The 14,134-nt window shown below is 42.6% G+C and overlaps 1 protein-coding gene across 5 annotated transcripts in view; it reads left to right on the top strand.

Annotated features, from left to right (window-relative positions):
- Nucleotides 1-14,134, top strand: part of HECTD4 (HECT domain E3 ubiquitin protein ligase 4) — a 180,547-nt gene that overhangs the window by 64,534 nt on the left and 101,879 nt on the right. For all 5 annotated transcript variants that reach the window (XM_035017036.1, XM_035017035.1, XM_035017038.1 and 2 more), the window contains exon 8: nt 11,208-11,400. In XM_035017036.1, coding sequence (XP_034872927.1) covers nt 11,208-11,400 — 193 coding nt within the window. The remainder of the gene's footprint in view (nt 1-11,207; nt 11,401-14,134) is intronic.

Here is a 14,134-nt window from a genome sequence, read left to right as displayed (position 1 = left end):
ACAGAGTAGAATAAAGAACAGTAAATAAGAGATTAGATAGATTGCTCCTTACATTTTTTTTTTTTTTAAAGTCATAGTAATAGGATTTCCAAAAAGAGAACAGAAAACAAAGAGGACGGCATGATCAAAGCACGAATATAAGAGAAACATCAGACTAAAGGACCCTGGTGTCTAGATTAACTGGTATCTGACACAGTGAACGAAAAATGCCCACACGGTGGCACATCATCCTGAAATTTCAGATGATCAGGAGTAAAGAGAAGGTTCTGAAGCTTCTAGAGATAAAATCCTTTACAAACGAGGAATAAGGAAAGCCCCATCCTATTCAGTGGCATTAATGGATACACAGAGTAGTGCTGTCAAAATTCTGAGGGAAACTGATTTCCAGCCCAGAAGTTAGTCATCCAAAGGGTCCATCAAGTGTAAAGACAACAAAGATATTTTTAGACATACAGTCATACAATCAAAAGCCCATACCTGCCCTGGAGGAAATAGAACAATTAAAATAGCCTCTATCAGCGGCATGAAATGAAAAGTTGGGGCTGAAGGAACCTGCGTTAGATTACAAGAACCACCTTTGAATCCTTTTTGGAGTCTGAATCAAATCATTAAACATTTTAGTGACAGTTTGGAATTTGAATATAAAATGAATATTAAATGAAACCAAGGGATTATTTTTATTAAGATTTTATTTATTTGAGAGAGAGAGAGAGCATGAGAGGGGGGAGGGTCAGAGGGAGAAGGAGACTCCCCGCTGAGCAGGGAGCCCGATGCGGAACTCGATCCCGGGACTCCAGGATCATGACCTGAGCCGAAGGCAGTTGCTTAAGCAACTGAGCCACCCAGGTGCCCCCAAGGGATTATTTTTAATTTCTTTTTAAAGTATGTGAATTGTGGTTCTATAAGAATGTCCACATTTTTAGAGATGTGTAGTGAAGTATTCAGAAGTGAAATTACATGTCAGATCTGCTTTAAAATTTTTTTAAAATATATATTTTTTAAGATTTTATTCATTTGAGAGAGAGAGAGAGTATAATAAGCAGGGGGAGAGGCAGAGGGAGAAGCAGCCTCCCTGCTGAGCAAGGAGCCCGACGTGGAGCTCGATCCCAGGACCTGGAGATCATGACTTGAGCTGAAGGCAGATGCTCAACCATCTGAGCCACTCAGGCACCCCCTGGGATATGCTTTAAAATGCTTGAGCAAAAAAAGCGATAGGTCAAACCGGTGTGGCAATATCTGGGTTATAGTTGAATCTGGAAGGAGGTTCATTAGACTATTCTCTATTTTTGTATGTTTGAAATTTGTCATCAAATAAATTAAGCATCACTAGCCACTAGTTTAGCAGCTTCTAAAATGCTGACTTGGGAAGCTAAACACAGATCTCTGGCTTATTGCTTCTGGTACGTCTGTGGAATGGAACACTGTACAGCCATTAAAAAGTATGAGGCAGATCTGCATAGACCAAATAGATTAATTGCCGAGTTATGTTTAGTACAAAAAGCTAAGTTCAGAATACTGTGTTCACTACCTGTTGTGTAATAAAAGTTGGGGTAGGGTGGTGGTTCTTTCTGCAGTTGTCCTCCTCCATTAACCGCTTTCCTTTCAACAGTTCATTCACCACCGCATGCTGGTGAATGACACTGGGCTGACCTCTCCCAGATAACCGATTAGAGGAGATCCTGTCCTATAGGGAAAGAAAAACAACTCCCCTGACCCATACCCACCTCCACTCTCCTATCCTTGGCTTCCCTTTATAGCACTACTTTTGAAAGAGTTTATTCTTACTGTTTTTATGTCCTGTCCTTCCATTCTGTCTTGAGCCTGCTCCAGTCAGTCTTGTATCCTCACCCCTCGCCACCAGAACAGCTAGCTCTTCATGTCTGCCAGGGACTTACACCTTACTGAGTTCAAGGTCAACTTCCTTGTCTTTTTACTTGACCTTTTAGCAGTATTTAATGTGGTTTATCATGCCCCCATTTTGAAACTGTTTCACTTGGCTTGTGGGACCTCCCATAGGACTTCTGCCACTGGTTGTTCCTGCTCAGGCCCATCTTCCCTACCTCTCAACAATTACGTGCTTCCGGACCTATTTCCAGGATGCCTTCCATCACTGTCTGCTCTTACTCCCTGGCTGGTCTCCTACTGTCATGTAGCTTTAAACACCTCAGGGTACTGATGGTGCTCAAATCTGCTCAGCCAGAACCTGTCCCCAGAGCTCTGACTGCATATCGATGTGGGTGTGATTTGTGTGTGCACAGGATATGAGACTTTTCCAGTTGGAAGTCTCATCATCACTATAAGCTAAATGTGCCCCCAGCCATACTCTTGATTTTACCCCAGAGCTTCTCTTCCTGGAAGCTGTCCCTTCTCAGTTGATGGCGTCTGTGTCCTTCTAGTGCTGGCCAGAGACCTTTAGTGTTATTTTATTTTTATTTTTTAAAGATTTTATTTGAGAGAGCAAGAGTGCGGGGAGGGGCAGAGGGAAAAGCAGATTCCCTGGTGAGCACAGAGTCCAACTGACTGACCGTGGGACTCAATCCCAGGACCCCCAGGGTCATGACCTGGGCCAAAGTCCGATGCTTAACCAGCTGAGCCACGCAGGTGCTCAAGACCTTTAGTGTTACTCTTGAATCCTTTTTTCCCCTCCCAAATTCTGTGTCTAGTCAGCAAATGCTCCCTGCTCCACCTCCAAGGTGGGCCCCCTCTTCACCTACTATAGTCTGCACCTACAGCTCTCCGTCTCCCACACTGCTCTAGCCACAGCCGGCCTCCTTGCTCACCTGCAGACACACCTTGGGGCTGTCGTGCTGGGCTGACCTCTCCCAGATAACCGTGTGACTTGTTTTCACTTTTTTTAGGTCTCTGCTCCAATAAGCACCTTATTAAAAAGACCTTTCTTACCATTCTATAGAAAACATTTTCTATGTGGGGCACCTGGGTGGCTCAGTTGGTTAAGTGATTCATGATTTTAGCTCAGGTCATGATCTCTGGGTCATGAGATCAAGCCCCATGCTAGACTCTGCATGCAGAGTGCTGAGTCTGCCTGAGATCCTCTGCCCTTTCCCCCCCCTTGATTTCCCCCCCCCCCCCCCGCACTCTCACACTCACTCATGCATGCACTTGCTCTCTCTAAATAAAATAGAAGTTATGAAATTGACATGAAATTAAATCCCATCCCTTTTACCCTGCTTTATTTTTCTTTATAACTCATTACTATCCATTTATTTGCTTATCTGTTGACTGTCTGCTTGGCCTAGACTGTCAGCTCCAGGAGGACAGGGATTTGGGTCTCTTTTGTTGACTGTTGTGTCCCCAGCACCTGGAATAATGGTTGGCACACGGTAGATATTTACAAAATATTCGTTGGATGAATGGAAGCATCAGAAATTGGTTGCCTCAGGGCACCTGGGTGGCTCAGTTGGTTAAACATCTGACTTCCCCATCGGTCATGATCCTGGGGGTCCTGGAATTGAGTCCCATGTCGGTTTCCCCACTCTCCTTCTCCCTCTGCCTCTTCCCTGTTCATGCTCGCTCTCTCAAAATCTTAAAAATAAAAAAAAAAAAAGTTGCCTGTAGCAAGGCTTGCTTTCCATCATGTTTTTGTTTTAAAAGTGTAAAAATGGGCTTAAAAATTTTAAGTAAATTTTTAGTAATCTTTATGTCCGTGTGGGGCTTGAACCCCTGACCCTAAGATCAAAAGTCACATGCCCCAGGGATGCCTGGGTAGCTCAGTCGGTTAAGCGTCTGCCTTCGGCTCAGGTCATGATCTCAGGGTCCTGGGATCGAGTCCCGCGTCGGGCTCCCTGCTGAGTTGGGAGTCTGTTTCTCCCTCTCCTGCTGCTGCTCCCCCTGCTTGTGCTCTCTCTCTCTGACAAAAAAAATCTTAAAAAACAAAAAAAGAGTCGCATGCTCCACCAACTGAGCCAGCCAGGTGCCCCTCAAGTAAATTTTTATAAAAAGGAGAACTTGGTTAATAGCACTGAATTCTGTTGAGAAGTCAAGACTGAAGCTGGAAGAGGTTGTTGAATGGAGAATATGGAGGCCATGGGTAGTAGCCTTAGCAAGAGCAGTTGTGGGGACTGGCAGGGGTGAAGGAAGGTGGAGTTGGTTGAGTGTGGTGAAGAGGGTAAGGTGAGAAGAAGAGCAGTTCTCTCCAGACGTTTGTCATGAACAAAAGGAGAGAGAGGGAGGTAGTGGAGTAGACTGTGGAGATGTTGAAGGATTTTTAACTTTGTTTTTAAAATTTATCTTATTTAAAAAAAATTTTTTAAAGATTTTATTTGACAGAGAGACAGCGAGAGAGGGAACACAAGCAGGGGGACCGGGAGAGGGAGAACCAGGCTTCCCGCTGAGCAGAGAGCCTGATGTGGGGCTTGATCCCGGGACCCTGGGATCATGACCTGAGCCGAAGGCAGTTACTTAATGACTGAGCCACCTAGGCGCCCTGTTTTTAAAATTTTAAATTATTGAACAGATAATAAAGTCATCTTCAAAATTGACAAATTACAGGTCTTAGCCATAGCCCTCTGATGAACTGCCCTGGCCAAACCAGACAAAAAACCTTATCTATAAGATGAGGGCTTTCAAGTAGATGATTCAAAGGGTTCTATCCCTGAAATTCTCCATTGCCCCAGCTTTACTGAAGTATTGCTGACAAGTTTTTAAGGTGATGATTGGACGTATGTGTATATTGTGAAATGATTGCCATAATCAATTTCGTTAATATCCGTCACCTATGTTTACCACATTCGTGTCTGCGTGTATGATAACATTTAAGATATGCTCTTAGTACCTTTTAAGTACACATTGGGATTAGCTATAGTCACCATGCAAGACTTTAGATCCCCAGAGCTTACTCATTTTCTGAGAGTTTGTACTCTTTGACCAACATCTCCCATCTCTCTAATCTCACAGCCCCTTGCAACCAGTTTTTTCTGTTTGAGTTTGACTTTTTTTATCTTCCAAAGTGAGATCATACAGTATTTGTCTTTCTCGGTCTGATTTACTCACTTAGTATAATACTCTCAAGGCTCACCCATGTATGTTTTGTTTTTTAAAGATTTTATTCATTTATTTATTGACAGAGAGAGAGAGAGACAGCGTGAGAGGGAACACAAGCAGGGGGAGTGGGAGAGGGAGAAGCAGGCTTCTGGCCGAGCAGGGAGCCCGATGTGGGGCTCGATCCCAGGACCCTGGGATCATGACCTGAGCTGAAGGCAGACGCTTAACCAACTGAGCCACCCAGGCGCCCAGGGCCCAACCGTGTTGTCCCAAATGGCAGGGTTTCCTTTTTTAAAAGGCTGAATACTAAAATTCTTTACTTTTCTGATTCATGAAAAATTGTGGTTTCTAAATATAAATATTTGCTAATTAGATGTGGCTAATGATATTTATTGGAAAGAATTAGGTTTACTATGAATTATGGTTTCACCCAGATACTTGGAAGTACTGATAAATTTCTCTCCAAATTTAGTGATGGTTACATTGTTTTGAATACTTTTTTTTTTTAAAGATTTTATTTATTTATTTAATTGACACAGAGAGAGAGAGAGAGAGAGAGAGAGAGAGATAGCAAGAGCAGGAACACAAGCAGGGGGAGAGGGAGAAGCAGGCTTCCTGACGAGCAGGGAGCCCGATGCGGGGCTCGATCCCAGGACCCTGGGATCATGACCTGAGCCGAAGGCAGACGCTTAACCAACTGAGCCACCCAGGCCCCCTTGAATACTTTTTAATAATCTATTTACATAGTTATAAAAATTCAAATGATACAAAAGTCTCTCCTACCTGCCTCCTAATTCATTTTCTTCCCTCCCCAGGGGCAAATAATGTTAACACTTTCTTCTGTATTCTTCCTAAAATGAACATGTACAAATACACATGTACATTTTTTTCCTTTTCTGTTTTTACACACATGGTAATTTGTTATACCTTTTTTTAAAAGTAAGCTCTGTGCCACCATGGGCCTTGAACTCAAGAGCGCGAGATCAAAAGTCGCATGCCCTACCAACTGAGCCAGCCAGCCACTGCCTCCCTTTAAAAAAAAACAAAAACTGTGACCATGTGGGGCTTGAACTCACAACCCCGAGGTCAAGAGTCACATGTTATACACATTGTGTACCTCATGCAAATGAGTAGTGGTGGTGATGGGTAAGGTCAGATAGGTAGCTGGGGCCATTTCATGTAGGGCCTTGGAAGGTATTTGGATTTTATTCCAGGGGACATGGGGAGCTCTTAGAGCGTTTTAAGCAGGATCTGGTTTTAATAGTTCATGGCAGCTTTTGGGTCAAGAATAAAGCAAGATTTAAAGATTCTTAAAGAGACTAAATAGCTATAGAAGAGACCATATGTTAGTTTTATAATCAGGAAAGAAATTAAACATATATTTTTTGAGAAAGCGTGAGTGCAGGGTTGAGAGGAGGGAGAGTGAGAATCTCAAGCAGAGTCCATGCCCAGCACGGAGCCCCACATGGGACTTGATCTCACAACCCTACATGACTGAGCTGAAATCAAGAGTTGGGCACTTGACCGACTGAGCCACCCACGCTCCCCCCAGAAATTAAATATTAAAAAACTATTTTTGGCACCTCAAATACCATCAGCTTCTTCCGTTGTCATTTCCTTTTTTTTTTTTTAAAGATTTATTTATTTGAGAGAGAGAGAGAGAGAGAGTACATGAGTGGGGGAGGGTCAGAGGGAGAAGCAGGCTCCTCGCTGAGCAGGGAGCCCGATGCGGGACTCGATCCCAGGACTCCGGGATCATGACCTGAGCCGAAGGCAGTCGCTTAACCAACTGAGCCACCCAGGCACCCTCGTTGTCATTTCTTATGAAAAATCAGCTGAGTTTGATCTACAAAATAGGTGTATTGGTACTTAGGATTGAGGGAAAACTAAAGGATTGAAGGCTGGCCAAAATGAATAGGTAATCAGAGCAGGATCTAACTGGCTGTGCTGGTCTCTCCAAATGATTTCTGATTAACTCAGAATGGAGTAGAGAAGTAATCATTATATAAGGTCGACTTTAGGCATATAATTAGGAGTACAACGTAAAGGGAATGTAGAGAATACCCTGTCTATTAATATGAAACAATCTCTGACTCTGGGGGTATTTCAGTTATCTTCTCAACAATCTCAAAACTAAGTGACTCCAAGCAGTAATGACTTAGAGGTTGGTGGGGCTCAGTTGTGTGGCAGTTCTTCTCTGTGTGGTGAAGCTGAGGTCACCCCTGCAGCTTCATTCAGCTTGGAGCTTGATTGGGGCTGTAATAGTCAAGACCGCCTCTCATTCTCTGGCTTTTCAAGAGCACAAGTGCTCCTCAAGGCTCTGCTTGCATCATGCTTCCTGATGGCCAAGGCCAGAGTCCGTGTGCGAGGGAACTAAACGAGGGCATGACTCCAGGATGCATCATTCCCTGGGGCCACCAGTGTGATAGCCTGCCACTTGGAGTCACAGGCTTTTGAAATTTTAAGACACTTAGACTCTGGCCTTTAAGACTGCAGTATAACGGAATCTTCTATAACTCCTTTTTTACATTTTCAGTGCCTAGTTTTTACATCTTCTGTTTTGTTCTGAGGTCTTCCTGCCTATACATACTCTCTATAAACTGCTATTCTTTAGATAGATTCAGTGATCATCATATTGCTATTTTGTCCTCTTTATGTCCCTTCTTAAACATATGGTCAGCATAGTAATGGACACTCTATGTCCCTTCTCTTTTCACCACAGGTTTATTATTTCCTTTAAATTATGATCTGGATGACTGAGATGCCCTCCATTCATTGGTATTAATCCAGTACCTACTACGTCTCTTTGGGTAGCAGGGTAACAGGCCTTTGTTTTAAAGGAGCTCACATTAGGGTAGGGAGTTAGTAAACAAAACCATTTCAGCTAGTGATAAATAAAAGAGGCGAGAAAATAAAACAGGATGATGTGATGGTGAGTGGGGCGGAGGTGGGGAGCTACTTTAGTTCACCCAGCAGATCCGGTCTTTCTAAGGAAGGACATCGGAGCTGAGACCTGAATGATAAGCAGCCATCCATCCTGACGGATAAGGTGACCAACCATCCCAGTTTACCTGGGGCTGAGATTTCTCCGGTCATGGGACTCTTGGTGCTACAACCAGGACAGGCCTGGGCAAACTGGAATAGTTGTTTAATCCAGGAAGAGGGAACAGCAAGTCACAAGGCCTGGAGTTAGGAGGAAGCTTGGCATTTTGGAGGTGTGACAGAAGGCCAGCGCGGCCTAACACATAGTGAGAAGGGGTGAACAGAAGCCGGTGAGGCTGGGAAGTCCATGGAGGATGGACCGTGTGGGCCTTAACAGTAGTTTGGGTTTAAGTGTCTTGGAAAGCCACTGCAGGGTTCTGAGACCAGAGGGACATGGTTTTGTTTATGTTAGTGAATGATCATTGGCTGGTGTGCAGAGAGGAGAGCATGAGGCTGTCAGGGTAGAAACAGGAGGCCAGTTAACAGGCTGGTTCAGTGCTCAGGCTTAAGATGATGGTGTCCTGTGCCGGGAGGCAGCCAGGAGGGAAGCTTCTTGGCACTAACTCGCTGCTGCTTACTCCTCTTAGGCTCTTTCCCTCCTTTCTAGATCAGTCGCTTTTCCATCCTGAAGAGCTGCTCTGCCAAGTAGAGGTTCCCAGATTTACCACTCTGTGCACCAAACCGCAGCCCTCTTAGCCACCCGCCCCCCCGTGCTGTATCAGCTGCTTGGTGTTTTCACAGTACTGGTTTTTTTTAAGGTCTCCATTGATTGTTCTCATGGGGCTGGATTGGGTAATGCTTTGAATGCTGAGCTTAGAGTGATTGATTTTTATCTTGGATGGCTTTGAAGGGTTCTTCCTAGAGTTGTGGGACATAAATAGAGCTATGCTTGGTAAAGGTTGCTCTAGCCTGGGGGGGGGGGGGGAGAACGATGTGGATGTGTTACATTTTAGGCGATAGTAGGCTATTCGAGAGGAAATGCCGGGGAGTGGGAGGCAGTCAGAGAGGGTGGGATTGGATCTCAGTAGCAAGGATGGGTCTGTTTATAGGAACGTGGGAGTCACACCATGAAGAGGTGGGATTAGATTTAAGTGAGGACGCTGGTTTGTTTATTCAGCAAGGCATCAAGTATTTATTGCTGTCCCTTGAGTGCTGAGGATGTTATGGTGAATGAGGCAGGCAGAGTCCTTGTTCTCAGGGAGCTGGCATTCCTTCCGGGTGGGGGAGGTAGAAGAGCAAACAGTAAATGAATTAATGAATAAGATAACTTGAGAGAACAGTAAGCACTGTGTGGGTAACAGAACAGGGTGATGTACTCTGGCTTGGGGAGGGGTGGAGGAGATTCTTTAGATTGGTGATCAGGAAGGTCTCTTTGAGAAGGTGATATTCTACCTGAGACCTGAATGATCGGAAAGAGCCAGCCATGGGAAGATCTATGGACAGATTGTTCCAGGCAGAGGTCTTAGACACCAGAGGCTGGGTCTAATCCTAGGCAAGCTTCTGTTTAAGTAAGTGGAGATGTGGAACCAAAAAATATGAGAGCAAGGAGGACAGGGACTGTGTTGGTTCTGCTCTCTAGCAGAGTACCTTACACGGAAGTAAGGGTTCGTATTAAAAAGACATAAACCAGGATTGTGTTCTACCAAAACTGAGGAAAGAGAACCCCAAGAAGGCTGGCAACCATGGCAGAGCCCATGTGGAAGATAAGGAAGAGGTAGATGGTTTTGGTTTCAGGTTATGCGTAGACCATCAAGGATGTCCACTTGTTAGAGGGGGTGGAGTTAAGTGCCTCTAACGGAGGAAGAAATAGGGGCAAGGAAATAGAAATAGCATTTTTGGGCTCCCCAAGAAATCCTTTCTCGTATCACTTGTGAGTGCGTCATAAAAGTCTCCCCAACTATGTGCAGCCCTCTCTGGGACCTTTCCTGGCTGTGCTTCTGAATTTGCTTGCTTTTTCTTCTCTGTGACCAACCTTTCACATTGGACTCCTTTGCTTTTTATTTGCTTCTGTTAAGCCTTGCCTCTCTGCACTCGTATTCCCTCTTGTCTCTGTACCTCACAGCAGCAGGCCAGTCCCACTTGCCTTTGCTGGTGGCACCAGTTTCTGAGGCTCTAGCCAGTCCAGGAACTTGGGTCTAGGAGGGGGCAGGGAGATGCAGAAGCTGCATGAGACGTAATTTGAGGCCTTTTGCCAGCAAATGGAAGTGGAGAAAAGGGAGGGTGCTTCCTTGGGCCACCAAGGTCTTGTTGAAGGTCTGTGTATACTTGAAACCAGCAAGAAGGAAGACATAAGGGAGACTGACGGTAACGGGGCAGAAAGGAGTTAATTAAGGGAGCAGTTAGGAGGCAGAAGCGGAAGAGTTAACCTTAAACTGCAGGACGTAAATGCATTTCTTCCTCTGAATTAAGAGGAAAGGAAGGATAAATGAGGCTGAACACAAAGATACTTGAGTTGGAGGAGAGAGGAGTGGGAGCAGCTTCCAGTAAGAGGTCTGGATCTTTTTAGCAAGAAAGACCCGCTAGGTGCTCTGCTTAAAGTCAAGCTCGAAATTGAAGGAATTTTGGAATCCCCACTGCAGAGATTCTGCTGGGGAATCAAGTGTTGAAGGAAGAACTGCCGAGCACCAGCAAGGATCCAGCTGATGTTGGCATGTATTTTTAGCAGACAAAGTCTGCCTTTCTCCAGGATTGCTGTTCCAGTGCCCAAGCAGCTGGGGCTAATGTTAACTGCTGTCAATACAGAATTTGGATTTTAGCTACTAATTATAATTCAAGAAGACGACATCTTCCTAGTTGTACTTAATAAGTAAGTCAAAAACGGATTGATTTGTTTTCCTCTCATCTTACTTGTACCTGTCAGAAGCTTGTGATTAGTGAGAGCTGCCTGTGGAATTCAATATAAGGAATTTTAATCAACAACCTTTTGTAGAACCTATTAAACTTGGCTCGCTAAAAGAAACAAAAATTAAAAAATAAAAAATAAAACTTGGCTCGCTGCTTTTAGAATCTATGCTGTTAGGAAAAATGAAAGCTCAAACTTGCCTTTCTTTTGTTCTCAGTAGTTTCTGTAGAACACTTAAGTTTTGAGGTGTACATCTACTCAGGTGCAATTTTTGGAAATGCTTTTAAGCAACCAGATCACAATGATACAATTTTTGACTAGAAATCTGACTTGGTAGAAACCAGTATCACTGAAGGACGACCTGTTTTTCTTTAAATGCTAGGTTGAAAATGGTGTATTTATAGCCAATCCACTTCAGGAACGCACAATTCTAATGAGGAAAGAGGGCGAATCTGCAAAAAGCATTAATGAGATGCTTCTGAGCAGACTTTCCCGCTACAGAGCTTCCCCGTCCGCCACGCTGGCCGCCCTTACTGGCTCTACTATCTCCAACACCCTGAAAGAGGACCAAGCAGGTATGCTGCCCTTCGCTCACTCTGTCGGTTTACCTTGTGTACTCCGTTCAGCTACGTATATATTTTTTAAGACTTTCTTTTTTTGGAGCAGTTTTAGGTTCATAGCAAAATTGAGAGGAAGGTAGAGAAATTTCCCGTAAACCTCCTGCCCCCAACGCATGCACAGCTCTCCCCATTATCCAGAGGTGGTACATTTGTTGCAACTGGTGAACCTACAATGCTATAACATTATCACCCGAAGTCCAGAGTTTACTCTTGGTGGTGTGCATTCTGTGGGTTTGGACAAATACATGATGACAGATCTTCATCATTATGGTATCGTACAGAGTAGTTTTACTGCCCTAGAAATCCTTCGTGCTCTAGCTATTTATCCCTCCTTCCCCCAGTCCCTGGCCACCACTGATCTTTTTATTGTCCTCCTAGTGTTGCCTCTTCCAGAATGCCCTATAGTTGGGAATCATTTGTAGCCTGAAAAGATTGGCTTCTCTCACTTAGTAATCTGCATTTAAGTTTCCTCCATGTCTGTTCATGGCTGGATACATTCAGTTTGTGGTTAGTGAGACCTGCCTCTGGAATTTGGGCAGTACTTTTTTTTTTTAAGTTTATTTATCTTTAGTAATCTCTACACCCAAGGTGGGGCTTGAACGCCCAACTCCAAGACCAAGAGCACGTGCTCCTCTGACTGAGCCAGGCAGGTGCCCCTCAGGCAGTACTTTTTATTGAGTGCTTATATGGTGTGCCATACAAAGCACGTGCCTTTATACATAGTTCACCTTTTTCTCTCCTTCTGGTCATCCTTTTTTTTTTTTTTTTTTTTTTTTTTAAATTCCAAACCAATACATGTTGGCTATAGACATGAACTGGCATGAATCTATAATAATTCAAAATAGCTCTGTCTTTAACTGTAAATACCGTATCATTATTGTTAATGTAAATTGATTTCATGTTTAGCATATGCTTCATAAATGTAAAAAATTCACGCTTAGCATTGTCTTCACTAAATACAATCTTGGCCAAGCAAATGAGAGGCAAACCTTACACAACGGAGGTTGCTTTTTCTAGAATTTATCATTTAGTATTTGCACTTTAATATTTTAAAATAGATAATGCATTTACAGAGTTTGAAAGTAGAAACAATGTAAAAAAGTACTCTCACATCCTGGCATATTATTCATTTTGCCCCCACACTGCCTCCTATAGGTAATTATATTTATTAGTTTTTATTTAACCTTACAGAATTTCTTTATGCAAACACAAAGACAAATTTATGTGTTCTTATTTTCCTTCTTTTTAAAATAAAAGGTAGCCTACCAAACATGCTGTTCTGTCCTTTGAAAGCAAGAGTTCTCAACTGAGATAAACCCTTAAGAGGCTCATGAACATACTCCCCAAAGCTTTATACATCTTAAGTGTATCCATCCTGATTTTCACCAAACTTTCAAGGCCACCTATGACCAAAAAAAGGTTAAGAACCATTATTCTTGATGAGTTTGCGGATTACACCAACTATGTGACTCTATAACAAATCATGAACTGTAGTAAAAGATAAGGCTAGAAAATATGCCATATAGAAAAATGCATCTGAATTAATAGATGTTTAACGAATTTAATGCAGTTTTATGCTTTAATCCTTTCATATACTGAAATGTTGGGAAGAGAAAATATTTGTGATTAATTTGTTGTGAGGCTATCAAAATACTTATTAGTTCATATTAGAACTTAAGGATAGAATTTTATTTTTATGGGTCCCTATTATATCAAATATAAGTGAGGAAATTATTAATAATTGTGCTAACTTGGGTATATGGATAATTTGAATGGTAGAAATACTTTGTAGAGGATGGTCCTTTTACGAAAATAAACAGCTTCCTGACAAGCTGAAGGCTTGATCTGGGTTTATCCTTTGGGAGAAAACTAAATCCTACCCTGAACAATAGAAGTACTAAAGGAATCTTTGTTGGAGAAGGAAATATGGGTGAAATCAGAAAGAGAGCTCAAAAGGCAAGGGTATATTTAGAACTCTGTGAAAACTGATACTGTATTCGAAACATGTGAGCTCATACTTTTATATACATTCTCTGCACATTCAGTAACATGATGTTGCTACATAAAAATTCACCAGTTATTAGACTAAGTGACTTTTGACGATTCAGCGTTCAAAGGGTCTAGAATGTTTTCCAGGATAAACTAATACCTGTTACCATGTTAATATGATGTCTATTAAAACATCTTGTTGAAAATGTTATGCTCACAAAGTTGCTGATTTTCCAGTCATTGCCCCTTTGGGGTTTCTTACCTGTGGAAATGTATGCCCCTGAATTTACGTCCTGAATGAAGAATATACTTGTTGAGGATGTGGAGTTTTAAATGGAGCTGTTTAGAAGCACAGGCATTCAAAACAAATATCAGACAGATTAGATTTCACTTTTCTCATTTTTCTAATCTAAACCATCTAAAGACAATTTTACATCTATCTGGGTAGTTCTGTTTTATACCCTGACAGCTTCCTAGTTTGTAAAGCATTCCGACTGACTTTCTGTTGCCATTATCAATCCTCACTAGAGTAATATGTAGGAAATCCTTAATTTTGCATTTTCAGATCTGCCAGTGAGGAAGAGAGATTAGAGTGCATTTTATACCTCTTGATTAGAATTAATAATTATTTAATGATAGTTTATGTCACTGACCCTAAATATATGTATTATATATTTTATATAAATTATATATATTATAA

The sequence above is a fragment of the Mirounga leonina genome, unplaced genomic scaffold, assembly GCF_011800145.1.
Source record: "Mirounga leonina isolate KUSES-001 unplaced genomic scaffold, KU_Mleo_1.0 Mir_171, whole genome shotgun sequence".
Taxonomy (NCBI): Eukaryota; Metazoa; Chordata; class Mammalia; order Carnivora; family Phocidae; genus Mirounga; species Mirounga leonina.
This window is presented reverse-complemented; position numbering and strand designations above follow the sequence as displayed.